Source organism: Nerophis ophidion, linkage group LG21 (assembly GCF_033978795.1).
Source record: "Nerophis ophidion isolate RoL-2023_Sa linkage group LG21, RoL_Noph_v1.0, whole genome shotgun sequence".
Lineage (NCBI taxonomy): Eukaryota > Metazoa > Chordata > Actinopteri > Syngnathiformes > Syngnathidae > Nerophis > Nerophis ophidion.
The window spans coordinates 18,577,954-18,593,824 of NC_084631.1; the positions used below are offsets into that span (position 1 = coordinate 18,577,954).

A 15,871-nucleotide genomic window follows, 5' to 3' on the forward strand; every position below is an offset into this window, starting at 1 on the left:
TTTTGACAGCTGCTGCAGGAGGACGCATAATCCACTGATGTCTCCGGTAAGAGTCGACTTAATATCACAATTTTCCCATCCAAAAACTTGCTGGTTGACGTAGACAAACATGTTCGCTTGACTGCTCTGTGTTAAAGCTTCACAACAAACAAAGAAACAGAGGCTGTGTCTCGGTTGCTAAAGGCAGCTGAAATCCACCGCTTTCCACAAACGGCATTCTAATTTGACATCTCCATTATTAATTGAACAAATTGCAAAAGATTCAGCAACACAGATGTCCAAATTACTGTGTACTTATGCGATGAAAAGAGACGACTTTTAGCCGCAAGTGGTGCTGGGCTAATATGTCCCCTCCAATCAAACACGTCACAAACACACGTCATCATACGCGTCATCATTCCGCGACGTTTTCAACAAGAAACTCCGCGGGAAATTAAAAATTGCAATTTAGTAAACTAAATAGGCCGTATTGGCATGTGTTGCAATGTTAAGATTTTATCATTGATATATAAACTATCAGACTGCGTGGTCTGTAGTAGTGGGTTTCAGTAGGCCTTTAAAGTTAAAGTACCAATGATTGTCACACACACACTAGGTGTGGCGAAATTAGTCTTCTGCATTTGACCCATCCCCTTGTTCACCCCCTGGGAGGTTTGTTGTAGCGGTGTAGCGTGCAAGCACAGGGGTGGAAGAAATGTCAAAAGATGAAGCTGTTTTATAACATTCAGACTTTACTTATATCAATAACAGAGAAGAATCTCCTCATTCGTGGCTCACTAGTGCAACAACAATGCCGTAAATGTGTCCCGTGAAAAACCGTCCGACCAGAACCCTCTAATAACTAAAGTTCCTTGGGTGAATTATGTAAACTCAATGCACTGGTAGTTTTTAGCACTTCCATAGCGAGATATAAGTTAGAACTTTACGCTACTTTATATTGGATATGGCCACAGCAGAGAATGAATGTCCCATAACAAGGCGATAGAGAAAAAGAAGAAGCTCATCAACTACGGTATCGGCACGGACTACAGTGGCAGACGTGCACAAATTTTCAGGGCTTAAGCAGATCTCAAATACACATCAGCAGGTACCACAAGGTAAGAAAAGTTGGTTTTGCATAATATTGTGACAAAAAACACCAGGTAATAGGTCTGCCAATGGGTGCCATTTTGCGGTCCTTATTCACAAACCATAGTAGTACTTGTATCTCTTACTATGGTAGCCGTAATAGGCCGACAATCCATCAAGCGGTGTGGCTTCAAAGTCATACTAAAACATTTTGACAGATTTTTGAGTGCCGTGTGTAATGTTCTATATTTTCAATGAACATTAAAGTTTTAAAATGGCAGTCACACATATCTCGTATGTGTGACTGCCATCTACTGGTCATACTTATTACACCATGTACCACATAAAATTGCTTTGAGGTCGGTAAGCACAACCAGAATTATTCCGTACATTAGGCGCACGGTCGATTTTTGAGAAAATTCAAGGAATTTTAGGGTCGCCTTTTAGTCCGAAAAATATTCTAGTTAAATATCATGATGCTAGATTTGCAAAAGCCTTTGAAGTGTTCTAGTTATAAAGTAAATTATTTAAAATTCAAACTTTTACAAAAAAATACTTTGTGAGGTATCTTATTTATTCAATTCAGTGTATTGTATACAGTGTCAATCTTAAATTATACAGTTCTATGTTTATCACCGCTCTCTTCTGTGGTGACATTGTTGCACAAAAAAAACTAGGAAAGCCCTTTATCTACTTTGCCAGAATCCGCAGAGAACAAAATGTATTTTTAAATAATTACACTAATGTTCTGACTGATTAAAACCAGGTAATCCAGCACGGTATGTTGGCCACCATTTGATGTTTTAATAAATGCATGTTTACAAAGACAGCCCCACATGCTTACAGTCTATCCATCCATCCATTTTCTAACGCTTGTCCCTTTTGGGGTGGCGGGGGGGTGGTGGAGCCTATAACAGCAATAAAAAGGATGCATTGTTAGCCTTTTAAAACAATACTTAATTGTGCACACAAATTCAACGAAGCCGGACACTACAATACACTAACAAAGTCTGCTGATTGATTGAGACTAGGGATGCACCGATTAATCGGTAACCGAATATATTTGGCCGAATATGGCAAAAAAAAGCCACATTCGGCCTTCGGTGGATTGAGTTAAAAACAAGGCCGAATAGTGGCGTGTGACGCAATTTTTTGACCCGGTGACGCAATCAACCAACGTGCAGTGACGCGGTGACGTTGGGATATGTTGTGTACCTGTATAAGTGTATGAGGTTACAAGCACACACTTATTGAGATTTAGTGGGGCCTCTGTTTACATTATTAGCCTGTTGTGTAGGCTACCTGTATAAGTGTGAGAGGTTACAAGCACACACTTAATTGAGATTTACTTGAGCCTTCTGTTTACATTATTAGCATATCTACTGTGGCTAAGCAGACTTTTGCCAAAAGGACAATAATTCATTTTTTGTGGGTTTATCCACTTTAATGCACTTTATTTTTTTTTGGAATGCATGTTTTGTTTGAAGGCCTAATATAAATGAAAAACTTTGTGCTTTTTTCGAAAAGCAAAGGCTACTGGAATATTAAAAAAATGTCAATATTCAATAAAAAAATACTTTATTTGAAAAACATGTCTAAATATTTATTCTAGGCTATTTATGCAATATAAAAACAATTGTGAAAAACTGCATTCATTATTCGGTATTCGGCCTTCGGCCAAGCGTTTAAATTTTATTCGGCTTCGGCCACAAATTTTCATTTCGGTGCATCCCTAATTGAGACCTATTAGTAGATTGCACAGTACAGTACATATTCCGTACAATTGACCACTAAATGGTAACGCCCAAATAAGTTTTTCAACTTGTTTAAGCCGACGTCCACGTTAACCAATTCATGGTAAAGTCATGCTAAGTCAAGACCAGAGCAATACTTGGCACAACACGACTAACATCTCAATTGGGTGACTACTAAACATTACAACATAACGAATGTACAAAATAAGGAATTATTCATGATTTTATATACACATGACACTAAATGGGCCCTAGTGTGTGAATGTGAGTGTGAATGTTGTCTGTCTATCTGTGTTGACCCTGCGATGAGATGGCGACTTGTCCAGGGTGTATGCCGCCTTCCACATGAACGCAGCAGAGATAGGCTCCAGCACGCCCTGCGACCCCGAAAGGGACAAGCGGTAGAAAATGGACGGATGATCCTTCATTAGGATCAAAAGGTGAACTTCAAAGTTGCTTTGCATTGTCTCACGTGCCTCTTAACAGCCAGATGGGGGCGCTGTTAAGCCAAAAGCAACTTCTTGATTTATAGATTGATTGATTGATTGAAACTTTTATTAGAAAATTGCACAGTACAGTAAATATTCCGTACAATCAACCACTAAATGGTAACACCTGAATAAGTTTTTCACATTGTTTAAGTCGGGGTCCACATTAATCAATTCATCAATGTTGTCCTTGTTTTTAAAAAAAGGTAAAAAAGTGTTTTAGTAAACGCTAGAATATCTCGGTATGTGGTGATATTTTACCGGAGCAGACTAAAATACGATTATTTAAGCTTCCGGTACGTATATATCGATATATATCCGATATTTCGCGGGTTTGAAAATAGCGATATAGAAAATGACTATATTGTAATATTCGAGTATAAGTTCTCACGCAGTTGCTTTTAGCTGCGGGCATTACACTTCAGGCTCTTCTCACTCTTTCCTATCTCCTTCTCACAGACAAGTAGGCGCACATTCTTACATACGTCACAAACTGTCACGTCATACGTCACATACGTGACCACCCTCGCCCAGCAGAGAGGTAGCGGACTGACCTACGTTAGCTGGGAATACGAGAGAAAGAAGGTGCGGATCTGGTAACAAATGAAGGAAGACTTAATTCCCAATAAAAACAGAAGGGTTTCCATCGTCTGGCGGTGGTTCGGCTTCAAGTGGGAATATGTCGAACAGACAACCGTAATTTGTCAAGCGTGGGGCAAAAGTGTTGCTATAAAAAGTAGCATCACTGCTTATATGTAGCATCATTTGTAAAGTCACTCGCTAGAGAATGAAGACCAACATGTCTTCCTATGAGGAAGCAGTGCCTGGGGAATCTGTGGTGGACTCTCCTAATTCTGGGGCTGAGGTCGCTGAGGTAGTTAAAAAGCTCCTCGATGGCAAGGCCCCGGGGGTGGATGAGATCCGCACAGAGTTCCTTAAGGCTCTGGATGCTGTGGGGCTGTCTTGGTTGACAAGACTTTGCAGCATCGCGTGGACATCGGGGGCGGTACCTCTGGATTGGCAGACCGGAGTGGTGGTTCCTCTCTTTAAGAAGGGGGACCGGAGGGTGTGTTCCAACTATTGTGGGATCACACTCCTCAGCCTTCCCGGTAAGGTTTATTCAAGTGTACTGGAGAGGAGGCTACGCCGGATAGTCGAACCTCGGGTTCAGGAAGAACAGTGTTGTTTTCGTCCTGGTCGTGGAACTGTGGACCAGCTCTATACTCTCGGCAGGGTTCTCGAGGGTGCATGGGAGTTTGCCCAACCAGTCTACATGTGCTTTGTGGACTTGGAGAAGGCATTCGACCGTGTCCCTCGGGAAGTCCTGTGGGGAGTGCTCAGAGAGTATGGGGTATCGGACTGTCTTATTGTGGCGGTCCGCTCCCTGTACGATCAGTGCCAGAGCTTGGTCCGCATTGCCGGCAGTAAGTCGAACACATTTCCAGTGAGGGTTCGACCCCACCAAGGCTGTCCTTTGTGACCGATTCTGTTCATAATTTTTATGGACAGAATTTCTAGGCGCAGTCAAGGCGTTGAGGGGTTCCGGTTTGGTGACCGCAGGATTAGGTCTCTGCTTTTTGCAGATGATGTGGTCCTGATGGTTTCATCTGACCGGGATCTTCAGCTCTCACTGGATCAGTTTGCAGCAGAGTGTGAAGCGACCGGAATGAGAATCAACACCTCCAAGTCAGAGTCCATGGTTCTCTCCCGGAAAAGGGTGGAATGCCATCTCCGGGTTGGGGAGGAGACCCTGCCCCAAGTGGAGGAGTTCAAGTACCTAGGAGTCTTGTTCACAAGTGAGGGAAGAGTGGATCGTGAGATCGACAGGCGGATCGGTGCGGCGTCTTCAGTAATGCGGATGTACCGATCCGTTGGGGTGAAGAAGGAGCTGAGCCGGAAGGCAAAGCTCTCAATTTACCGGTCGATCTACGTTCCCATCCTCACCTATGGTCATGAGCTTTGGGTCATGACCGAAAGGATAAGATCACGGGTACAAGCGGCCGAAATGAGTTTCCTCCGCCGGGTGGCGGGGCTCTCCCTTAGAGATAGGGTGAGAAGCTCTGTCATCCGGGAGGAACTCAAAGTAAAGCCGCTGCTCCTTCACATCGAGAGGAGCCAGATGAGGTGGTTCGGGCATCTGGTCAGGATGCCACCCGAACGCCTCCGTAGGGAGGTGTTTAGGGCACGTCCAACCGGTAGGAGGCCACGGGGAAGACCCAGGACACGTTGGGAAGACTATGTCTCCCGGCTGGCCTGGGAACGCCTCGGGATCCCCCGGGAAGAGCTAGACGAAGTGGCTGGGGAGAGGGAAGTCTGGGTTTCCCTGCTTTGGCTGTTGCCCCCGCGACCCGACCTCGGATAAGCAAAAGAAGATGGATGGATGGATGTTTGTGCCATTGCTTAATAACTTTAATAAATACACTTTTGGTCAATTGACTTAGTTGTAATTTACCTCTCTGCATGAAAGTTTAAAAGTAGCATATATTAAAGGCCTACTGAAACCCACTACTACCCACCCCGCAGTCTGATAGTTTATATATCAATGATGAAATATTAACATTGCAACACATGCCAATACGGCCTTTTTAGTTTACTAAATTGCAATTTTACATTTCCCGCTGAGTTTTTTCTTGAAAACGCCACATAATGATGACGTGTACGCTTGACGTCACGGACTGTTAGAAATATGAGCGCTGCGCACACACACAGCTAAAATTCGTCTGCTTTAACGGCATAATTACACAGTATTTTGATGAATCTTTTGCAATTTGTTCAATTAATATTGGAGGAGTCAAAGTAGAAAGATGGAGTTGGGAAGCTTTAGCCTTAAGCCACAAAAACCCACGGTGATTCCTTGTTTAAAATTCACGGAGGTGAAACTTTACTATGGATCAGAGCGGACATGGATCCCAACCGAATGTCAACCAGCAGGTTTCGGTGAGAAAATTGTGGTAAAAAAGTCGCTTTTTACTGGATATCAGCTGAGCTTGTGCCGCCCATAAAGCTGCCGTCGACTTCCCTGAGACACTGCGCATCAACACCCGGCCATGGACGTACACCTCCGACTATCAGGTACTGTTAAACTCACTAAAACACTAGCAACAAAATAGAAAGATAAGGGATTTCCCAGAATTATCCTAGTAAATGTCTCTAAAAACATATGAATCAGTATCAACGCAATCGCGTTTTTTTTTTTTTATGTAGTCCGTCGCTATCAATACCTTTAAACATGAATCTTTCATCCTTGCTAAAATTAATAGGGAAATTGACATTTTCTCGGTCCGAATAGCTCTTTTTGTTGGAGGCTCCCTTTAAAATCAATGTGATGTGAGGAGCCATCAACATGTGACGTCATCGTCTGCCACTTCCGGTAGAGGCAGGGCTTTTTCTTAGCACCGAAAGATGCGAACTTTATCGTGGATGTTCTCTACTAAATCCTTTCAGCAAAATTAGCAAAAATATGGCAATATCGCGAAATGATCAAGTATGACACATAGAATGGACCTGCTATCCCCGTTTAAATAAGAAAATCTAATTTCAGTGGGCCTTTAATGCCGTATGAAGAAGAATGTTTTAATGTAGACACATATAATCATCATTCTGCTGTGATTATATGCATAAAGTGTTTATTCAAGGCCAAGGCAAAATATCGTAATGTATATCGTATATCGCGATATGGCCAAAAAATATCGCGATATTAAAAAAAGGCCATATCGCCCAGCCCTACCGGTAAGATAATGTTGTCATTTACCGTCTGGCTGCACGGATACAGCCTGTCCTCATTTAGGGTCAAGGCAAGGTGAGCTGGAAAGTTATTTATTGCTACCACTTTCCACAAATCTAAATAAAAGTTAAAAGTAAGTTAAAATATATACATTTTTATTTTTTTACATAAAACACCACGCCGTGTGAGCGTCACTAATGTGACGTATATTTAGTTTTTATACGACATCAATCGAAAAGTGACGAATCTGCGGATGAGTAGAACATGCTAACCGTGTCGCTTTTGAGCGAGTGGCAGCGTGCAAAAGAGCCGTGGGCTGATACAGTGGTGAGTGGACTGATGTTTGCACACTGCTAATGCCCGCACGCTTTAGTTCCGTGTGAAAAAAAAAAGGAACTTAAGTAGAAAAAAAAGACTGTACCCATTTTAAACTCCTACTGCAGATAACAAGACGACTAAGTACGTCACAAAGGTCTCAAAACTGCCATTCAATTAACTACTGACTACAGTCATGGTTAAACTGCTTAAAGTTTGGGTCGAATATGAACTTCTTTTTTTTTTCTTTTAATAAACTGTAATAAATGAAAAGTCTTACCGTCCTGAGTTGGAGTAGGTGCTTTTTACATCAGTCACCAGGTGAGACCTCTCAGGGTCCTTGTTGGATTTGAGCATGATGACAAGGTGAAGGTCACAGCGGAAATGAATTCCTCAATTGGGAGAGAAAAGAAAAGAAAAACGACAATAAAAAGAAGCGTCTTGACTTTAAAAGGCGATGAAAGTTACTGGAGCTGCTGTCTGCACACTTCGCGTGCGGGCAGCCGGTGTGCAAAAAGCTGAATGGAAGATTCATCTTGTGACTGCGGCACCGTGTGCAAAACGGTGGCGCTTGCAGCGACTTTTTTTTCCTATCAAACAAAAGTATAAATGGGATAAAACGTATTAAATGTTGGTATGCAACCCATATGTGGTCTTGACTGCGGGGTCCACATGCAGTAGAAGTTACTTTAGCGGTTAATTGTGAAATAAGGGGGCGGGTCAATACCAATATCGATGTATCGATACCATGTTTAGTTCTCTCCAGACATAATCAGAAATCATGATCATAAGTAAAGATAAAAGTAATATTTAAGTTAATTTCCCTGAATATCTAAAAATATGTCATATTATGCTCCTTCCAGCGCTGTTGTTTTTACGTTATATATTTTTTTATCCAATCAGAATTCAGCTAACTTATGTTGCCATGCTGTACCAAATCTGCCCAGAGCCTTCAGAATCAGCAATGCAGGATTCTATGCACTGTAAGGGAACGGACACATGCATTTTATGTATGCCTAGTGCAGTGGTTCTCAACGTTTTTTCAGTGATGTACCCCCCGTCAACATGTTTTTAATTCAAGTACCCCCTAATCAGAGCAAAGCATTTTTGGTTGAAAAAAAGAAATAAAGAAGTAAAATACAGCACTATGTCATCAGTTTCTGATTTATTAAATTGTATAACAGTTCAAAATATTGCTGATTTGTAGTGGTCTTTCTTGAACTATTTGGAAAAAAAGATATTAAAAATAACTAAAAAGTTGTTGAAAAATAAACAAGCGATTCAATTATAAATAAAGATTTCTACACATAGAAGTAATCATCAACTTAAAGTGCCCTCTTTGGGGATTGTAATAGAGATCTATCTGGATTCATACACTTAATTCTAAACATTTCTTCACAAAAAAAAAGAAATCTTTAACATCAATATTTATGGAACATATCCACAAAAAAATCTAGCTGTCAACACTGAGTATTGCATTGTTGCATTTCTTATTACATTCATATTTTGTTGAAGTATTATTCAATGAATATATTTATAAAGGATTTCTGAATTGTTGCTATTTTTAGAATATTTTTGAAAAATCTCACGTACCCCTTGGCATACCTTCAAGTACCCCCAGGGGTACGCATACCCCCATTTGAGGACCACTGGCCTAGTGGTTAGAGTGTCCGCCCTGAGATCGGTAGGTTGTGAGTTCAAACCCCGGCCTAGTCATACCAAAGACTATAAAAATGGCACTCAGCATCAAGGGTTGGAATTGGGGGTTTAATCCCCATAAATGATTCCCGGGTGCGGCACCGCTGCTGGCCACTGCTCCCCTCACTTCTTAGGGGGTGATCAAGGGGATGTGTCAAATGCAGAAAACAAATTTCACCACACCTAGTTTGTGTGTGACAATCATTGGTACTTTAACTTTAATTTGACAGACAGTTGCGGTAGCCAATCAGATCACGAGTTGTTGTCGGTAAGGTCTTCTAGATATCCATCCATCCATCCATTTTCTACCGCTTTTCCTCTTTGGGGTCACGGTGGGTCGCTGGCGCCTATCTCAGCTGCATTCGGACGGTAGGCGGGGTACACCCTGGACAAGTCGCCACCTCATCGCAGGGCCAACACAGATAGATAGACAACATTCACACTCACATTCACACATTAGGGCCGATTCCGTGTTGCCAATCAACCTATCCCCAGGTGCATGTTTTTGGAAGTGCGAGGAAGCCAGAGTACCCGGAGGGAACCCACGCAATCACGGGGAGAACATGCAAACTCCACACAGAAAGATCCCAAGCCTGGGATTGAACCCAGGACTGCTCAGGACCATCATATTGTGAGGCAGACACACTCTTCCACCGTGCTGCCCTTCTAGATAGCCTAAGGTAAATATATATATAGTGATGTTGTGAGCTAGGTAACTAAAGAACTCCATTACCCAGCATGCCACTGGAGTGAAGAGCATGCTTAGTAGCCCCGTTTAGGTTGAATGTAGACATGCCGGCAGCGGGATGTTTTTGATGAGCACGCTGTGGAGTAACCTTTAAGAAGTCAGCCAACGCCCGTCATCTGAATCTTTTATGATTAGACAAGACATCACATATATTTGCAAGGCCATTTTCAAGAAGGATATTTAAAGAGAAACTACATCTTCTGAGACCATGTCAGGCAACCACGGAAGCTAGCTCAGCTGTTGATGAAATGTGAGTGCAGATACATTGTTTCGTAATTTTTTCACATTTAATATGTTTTTTGTCATTTTGATTTTGACAGTACCACATAAGATATGTTTTAATTACTGATACGGGTTTATTGATTTTTAAATGTGCCAGAAAATAACCTGTTTTGTACAATGCCCAGTAGTGCGTAGATGTGTTTCTGTATAGTATTTCTCCAGCAATAGTCATGTGGTGACTAAAATTATGATATTTTGAGAGGTAATCATTAAAGTCGGACATCACTGAAGGCCTAGGTGGGAAACGCACAGCCCGCCACTGGTTCTCTCTATGTTTATTTTCAAATATATATATGTTTTTTTGCCATACCTGTCAATCCTTATGTTTCCCTATATATCTTTTTACTTACATGAGACAACCGGTGGGAAATGGATGGATGGATGTTAAACTACAAATCCTCTTCGATACTGTCGGAGCGCCCCGTCCACTCGGCAACACTCGGGCAACATTGTAGTAGTGCCGCAGCACATTAGTGTGCCGTGAGATAGTCTGGTGTGCTGTGGGGGACTATGTAATTTCCCCTATTTTGGTTAAAATATTTTTTGCAAACCAGTAATTATAGTCTGCAAATTATGTATAGTTATTGAGTGTTGGTGCTGTCTAGAGCGTGGCAGAGTAACCGTGTGTAATACTCTTCCATATCAGTAGGTGGCAGCCGGTTGAATTTTGAAATTTAAAGAGTCAAAATAGAATTTTCATTTTTTTCGTGTTTTCTCCTCTTTTAAACCGTTCAATTAAGTGGTTTTTTTCATCACCTATTCTCTACAAAAACCCTTCCGTAAAAGGAAAAGAAATGCACAACGGAATGACAGAGTAAAAAAGTGTCTAATTCTTAATCCAAAACTAAACAAAAGGTGAGTGCCCCTAAGAAAAGGCATTGAAGCTTAGAGAAGGTTATGCAGAATGAAACTAAAACTGAACTGGCTACAAAGTAAACAGAAACAGAATGCTGGACGACAGCAAAGACTTACTGTGGAGCAAAGACGGTGTCCACAAAGTACAGCTGAACATGACATGACAATTAACAATGTCCCCACAAAGAAAGATAAAAAACCAGAAATTTACTTGATTGCTAAAACAAATTAGATCCGGGAAATATCGCTCAAAGGAAGACATGAAACTGCTACAGGAAAATATCAAAAAAAGAGAAAAAGCCACCAAAATAGGAGCGCAAGACAAGAAATAAAACTACACACAGTAAAACAGCAGAAAACTCAGAATAACTAAGGGGGTGATGTGACAGGGGGTGACCGTACACCTACTTTGAGACAAGAGCTATAATGATGCAAGCTTGGTTATGGTTTAAAGTCATATCTAACAATTGCGACAACTTTTTACTGTCGACTGAGTTTAGTTTTTTAATGATTTCTGCTAGTGGTGTGCCTCTGGATTTTTTCGACACAAAAAATGTGCCTCGGCTCAAAAAAGGTTGAAAAACACTGATGTAGACAATAAAGTCAGGCCATTCAAATAAAAGCCTGATAGTAAAGTAACACTGCAGCACCACAATGCAGTCGAGTCCTTTCCACTGACTACCTCGCCTTTTTTAATGTTGTGTTGTATTCTACATTATTTATTTTATACTATTTACCTAATTTTGCTGAACATATTGAACGTAAAAAAATTATTTTATTGTTTTGTTATTGTAACAGGTTAAAAGTACTAAAAGGCCTACTCAAATGAGATTTTCTTATTTAAACGGGGATAGCAGGTCCATTCTATGTGTCATACGTGATCATTTCGCAATATTGCCATACTTTTGCTGAAAGGATTTAGTAGAGAAGATAGATGATAAAGTTCGCAACTTTTGGTCGCTAATAAAAAAGCTTTGCCTGTACCGGAAGTAGCAGACGATGTGTGCGTGACGTCACGGGTTGTGGAGCTCCTCACATCTGAACATTGTTTACAATCATGGCCACCAGCAGCGAGAGCGATTTGGACCAAGAAAGCGACGATTTCCCCATTAATTTGAGCGAGGATGAAAGATTAGTGGTTTAAGAAAGTGAGAGTGAAGGACTAGGAAGAAAAATAAAATAGACGGCAGAGCGATTCAGATGTTATTAGACACATTTACTAGGATAATTCTGGAAAATCCCTTATCTGCTTATTGTGTTACTAGTGTTTTAGTGAGATTATATGGTCGTACCTGTAAAGCCTGAAAGTCGGAGGGGTGTGGCAACGGGTGTGGTGAACGCCAGTGTCTCCAAAGGAAGCCACGTTTTCTCGACAAGGCGAAGGCAGCTGGGTTGAGATTCCCCCCCTCCCCCCCCTTCCTCCACGGTGGAAGCATCCGACGGTCGGGGGCGGCCGGTCGGAGGAGGCAAAAGAGTCGCAGCTGCCTCTTTGACAAGTGCAGGAGGAACGACGCAAGCTCTCCGCTCATGTCTACGGCAAGAGCCTACTTATTACCACAATTTTCTCACCGAAACCCGCCGGTTGACGTGTGGTAGGGAACCATGTTGGCTTGACCACTCAGTTCCATAGTAAAGCTTTACCGTCATCTTTTGGGAATGTTAACAAGGAAACACTGGCTGTGTTTGTGTTGCTACAGCCGGCCGCAATACACCGCTTCCCACCTACAGCTTTCTTCTTTGACGTCTCCATTATTAAATGAACAAATTGCAAAAGATTCAGCAACACAGATGTCCACAATACTGTGGAATTATGTGATGAAAACAGACGACTTATAGATGTGAACGGTGCTGGAACAAAATGTCCTCTATAACGCGTGACGTCACGCGCACGCGTCGTCATACCGCGACGTTTTAGCATGAAACTTCCGCAAGAAATTTAGAATTGCAATTTAGTAAACTAAACCGGCCGTATTGGCATGTGTTGCAATGTTAATATTTCATAATTGATATATAAACTATCAGACTGCGTGGTCGGTAGTAGTGGGTTTCAGTAGGCCTGTAAGCTGTATAATGAGGACCAACAAATTAAAGGAAAAATGAATATTTTCAAGTAAAAGAGTATTGGTATTGGCATTAGTGGCCTTGTGGTATTAGGTCGATACCGACATTTACCGTATTGACCACATAGTTCGACAACCATAAAAAAGAGCCGTGTGCCTTTGGATTCACATCCAAGTATTATCACAGTTAAGTACTCATAATTTGCCAATGTGGTTGAAACATAATGTATTCTAGTATTGGAAGGTTTTGCTTATTGATGCACATAATTATATTATTTATTTTTGTCTATTTTCAAATCGAACCCAAAGTAAGTAAAACCAGTAAACACATGCGTAATGCAAATTTGATCAAATACATTTTCTTTAGCTTGAAGGCAATCCAGTAAAAAGATTGAGCTGTATTACCCATATTTACCACAAGATGGCGACAAAACGACAGACATACCGTTAAATTTATGACTGAGCAATAACAATCAATCTATTAATTTATATATTGTTATTCAAAGGTGTCTGAAATGGCTTCACAAAGTCACACTGACACCCCCTGATCCAAACCCACATAATTAGATTTTTTTAGTCTTTTAAGACTGACGTGTTTGTGATATCATGGAGGATATTAAATGTCTACCTGCAGTACTTCCAGGACACCACAGGGTATCAGTGCCGCTTTCCATCCATCCATCCATTTTCTACCGCTTGTTCCTTTTTGGGGTCGCGGGGGGCGCTGGCGCCTATCTCAGCTACAATCGGGGGGAAGGCGGTGTACACCCTGGACAAGTCGCCACCTCATCATAGGGCCAACACAGATAGACAGACAACATTCACACACTAAAGCCAATTTAGTGTTGCAAATCAACCTATCCCCAGGTGCATGTCTTTGGAAGTGGGAGGAAGCCGGAGTACCCGGAGGGAACCCACGCATTCACGGGGAGAACATGCAAACTCCACACAGAAAGATCCCGAGCCTGGGATTGAACTTAGGACCTTTGTATTGTGAGGCAGACGCACTAACCCCTCTGCCACTGTGAAGCCCTGCCGCTTTCCAAATACTTCCTATTTCTTCCTCACTGTCTGTCACGTGTTTTCAGAGGCTGTTTTGATTTAATTTTAGCCCATATACATACATATATATATATATATATATATATATATATATATATATATATATATATATATATACACACATACATATATATAAATATATATACACACATATACATATATATATATATACACACACATATATACATACAAACACATATATATATATATACATATATGTGTGTGTATATATATATATATATACATAGACATACATATATATAAATATATATACACACATATACATATGTATATATATATATACACACACATATATATACATACAAACACACACATATATATATATATATATACATATATGTGTGTATATATATATATATATAGACATATATATAAATATATATACACACATATACATATATATATATATATATGTATATGTATATATATATATATATATATATATATATATATATATATATATATATATATATATATATATATATGAGATATACGATAATGGCTTTTTTGCCGATATCCGATATTGTCCAACTCTTAATTACCGATTCCGGTATCAACCAATATACAGTCGTAGAATTAACACATCATTAGGCCTAATTTTGTTGTGATGCCCCGCTGGATGCATTAAACAATGTAACAAGATTTTCCAAAATAAATCAACTCAAGTTATGGGAAAAAATGCTAACATGGCTAGGTTGACCATATTGTAAATTTCCAAAGAGAAGACATATATGCGTTCCAAGGCGTGCAGCACGCCAAGGCCGGGACTAGGTGAAAATTTGCCAATGATACTTAAACTTGCTTTATAAATAATATATTCATTTAAATAAATAATTTTTCTCCTCTGTTGATAGCAGTGTTGGCGCTAGGAATTTTCAAAATGGGGTCCCGTGGACCCCATCAAGTCATAAAAATGGGGTCCCACAGTAAATTTTTGGGTTCCCACTTTTTTGTAAGCGTTTTGAAAAGAAATGATAAACGTATGCATTGTCCTGTTATATCTCACACTGTATATTGTGTTTTGGAAAAAGGTTGTCATAAACATTACTTAATTCATTAAAATAAATAACAAATTTGTATGCATATGTAAACGTAGTCAGTTACAAACAATCATTCACTTTGTTCTTTCCTTCATGGATCTAAACTTTGCTGCTTCTTGCAGTTTTTTCAATGTTTTTATTTAATAAGTTGTAGGTGTATTTATTTCACTATAAATGTGTAAAAAAGTGTTTTGCTTGGGTCATGAAATGATGATAATGATCTGCCAGGGCATACATACCTATATCTATTTTATATTTAACGCTTAAATCTCTGGAGTCTACATCAACTCCAGATCTATTCCTCATTTCAAAATGTTTTAGATTGTTTGGTGTATTACTGTAAATACCAAAATGGCACCACAGTTTATTACAGTAAAATTCGAGAAAAATACTGTAAAAACCACAGTAAATTTCAAATTTTTACCATGAAATCTATTGCTGCATTTTCATTGCACAATTTGATGGATAACCTGCTTTGAAATCAATATTATTAGTCTTTATTTCTATTGAAAAAATGGTTTGAATGTTTGATTATATATTTTTGCATAATTAGACAATATTTAAGTTAACATCATTTGCACAAAAATGGAGTACATGTATTGTTTTTTCCCCCAATAGAAATAATTAATATATTTAGTAAGACAAGTTACAGTACTGTATTGATACATATTTCCGGGCTTTCAAGGGCCCAAAAAAATGAAGTGGCGGGCCACATTTGTCCCTGTGGCCTTGAGTTTGACATCTCTGTCCTAGAGG

At 40.1% G+C, this 15,871-nt stretch overlaps 1 protein-coding gene across 2 annotated transcripts in view; it reads right to left on the reverse strand.

Annotated features, from left to right (window-relative positions):
• Window positions 1-8,016, reverse strand: part of slc30a8 (solute carrier family 30 member 8) — a 20,496-nt gene extending 12,480 nt beyond the window's left edge. The window contains exon 1 of one of the 2 annotated variants that reach the window (XM_061882073.1): window positions 7,630-8,016. In XM_061882073.1, the coding sequence (XP_061738057.1) occupies window positions 7,630-7,706 (77 nt within the window). In that variant the 5' untranslated portion in view covers window positions 7,707-8,016. The remainder of the gene's footprint in view (window positions 1-7,629) is intronic. The other variant, XM_061882072.1, reaches the window with a different exon arrangement.
• Window positions 8,017-15,871: the final 7,855 nt, after the last annotated feature.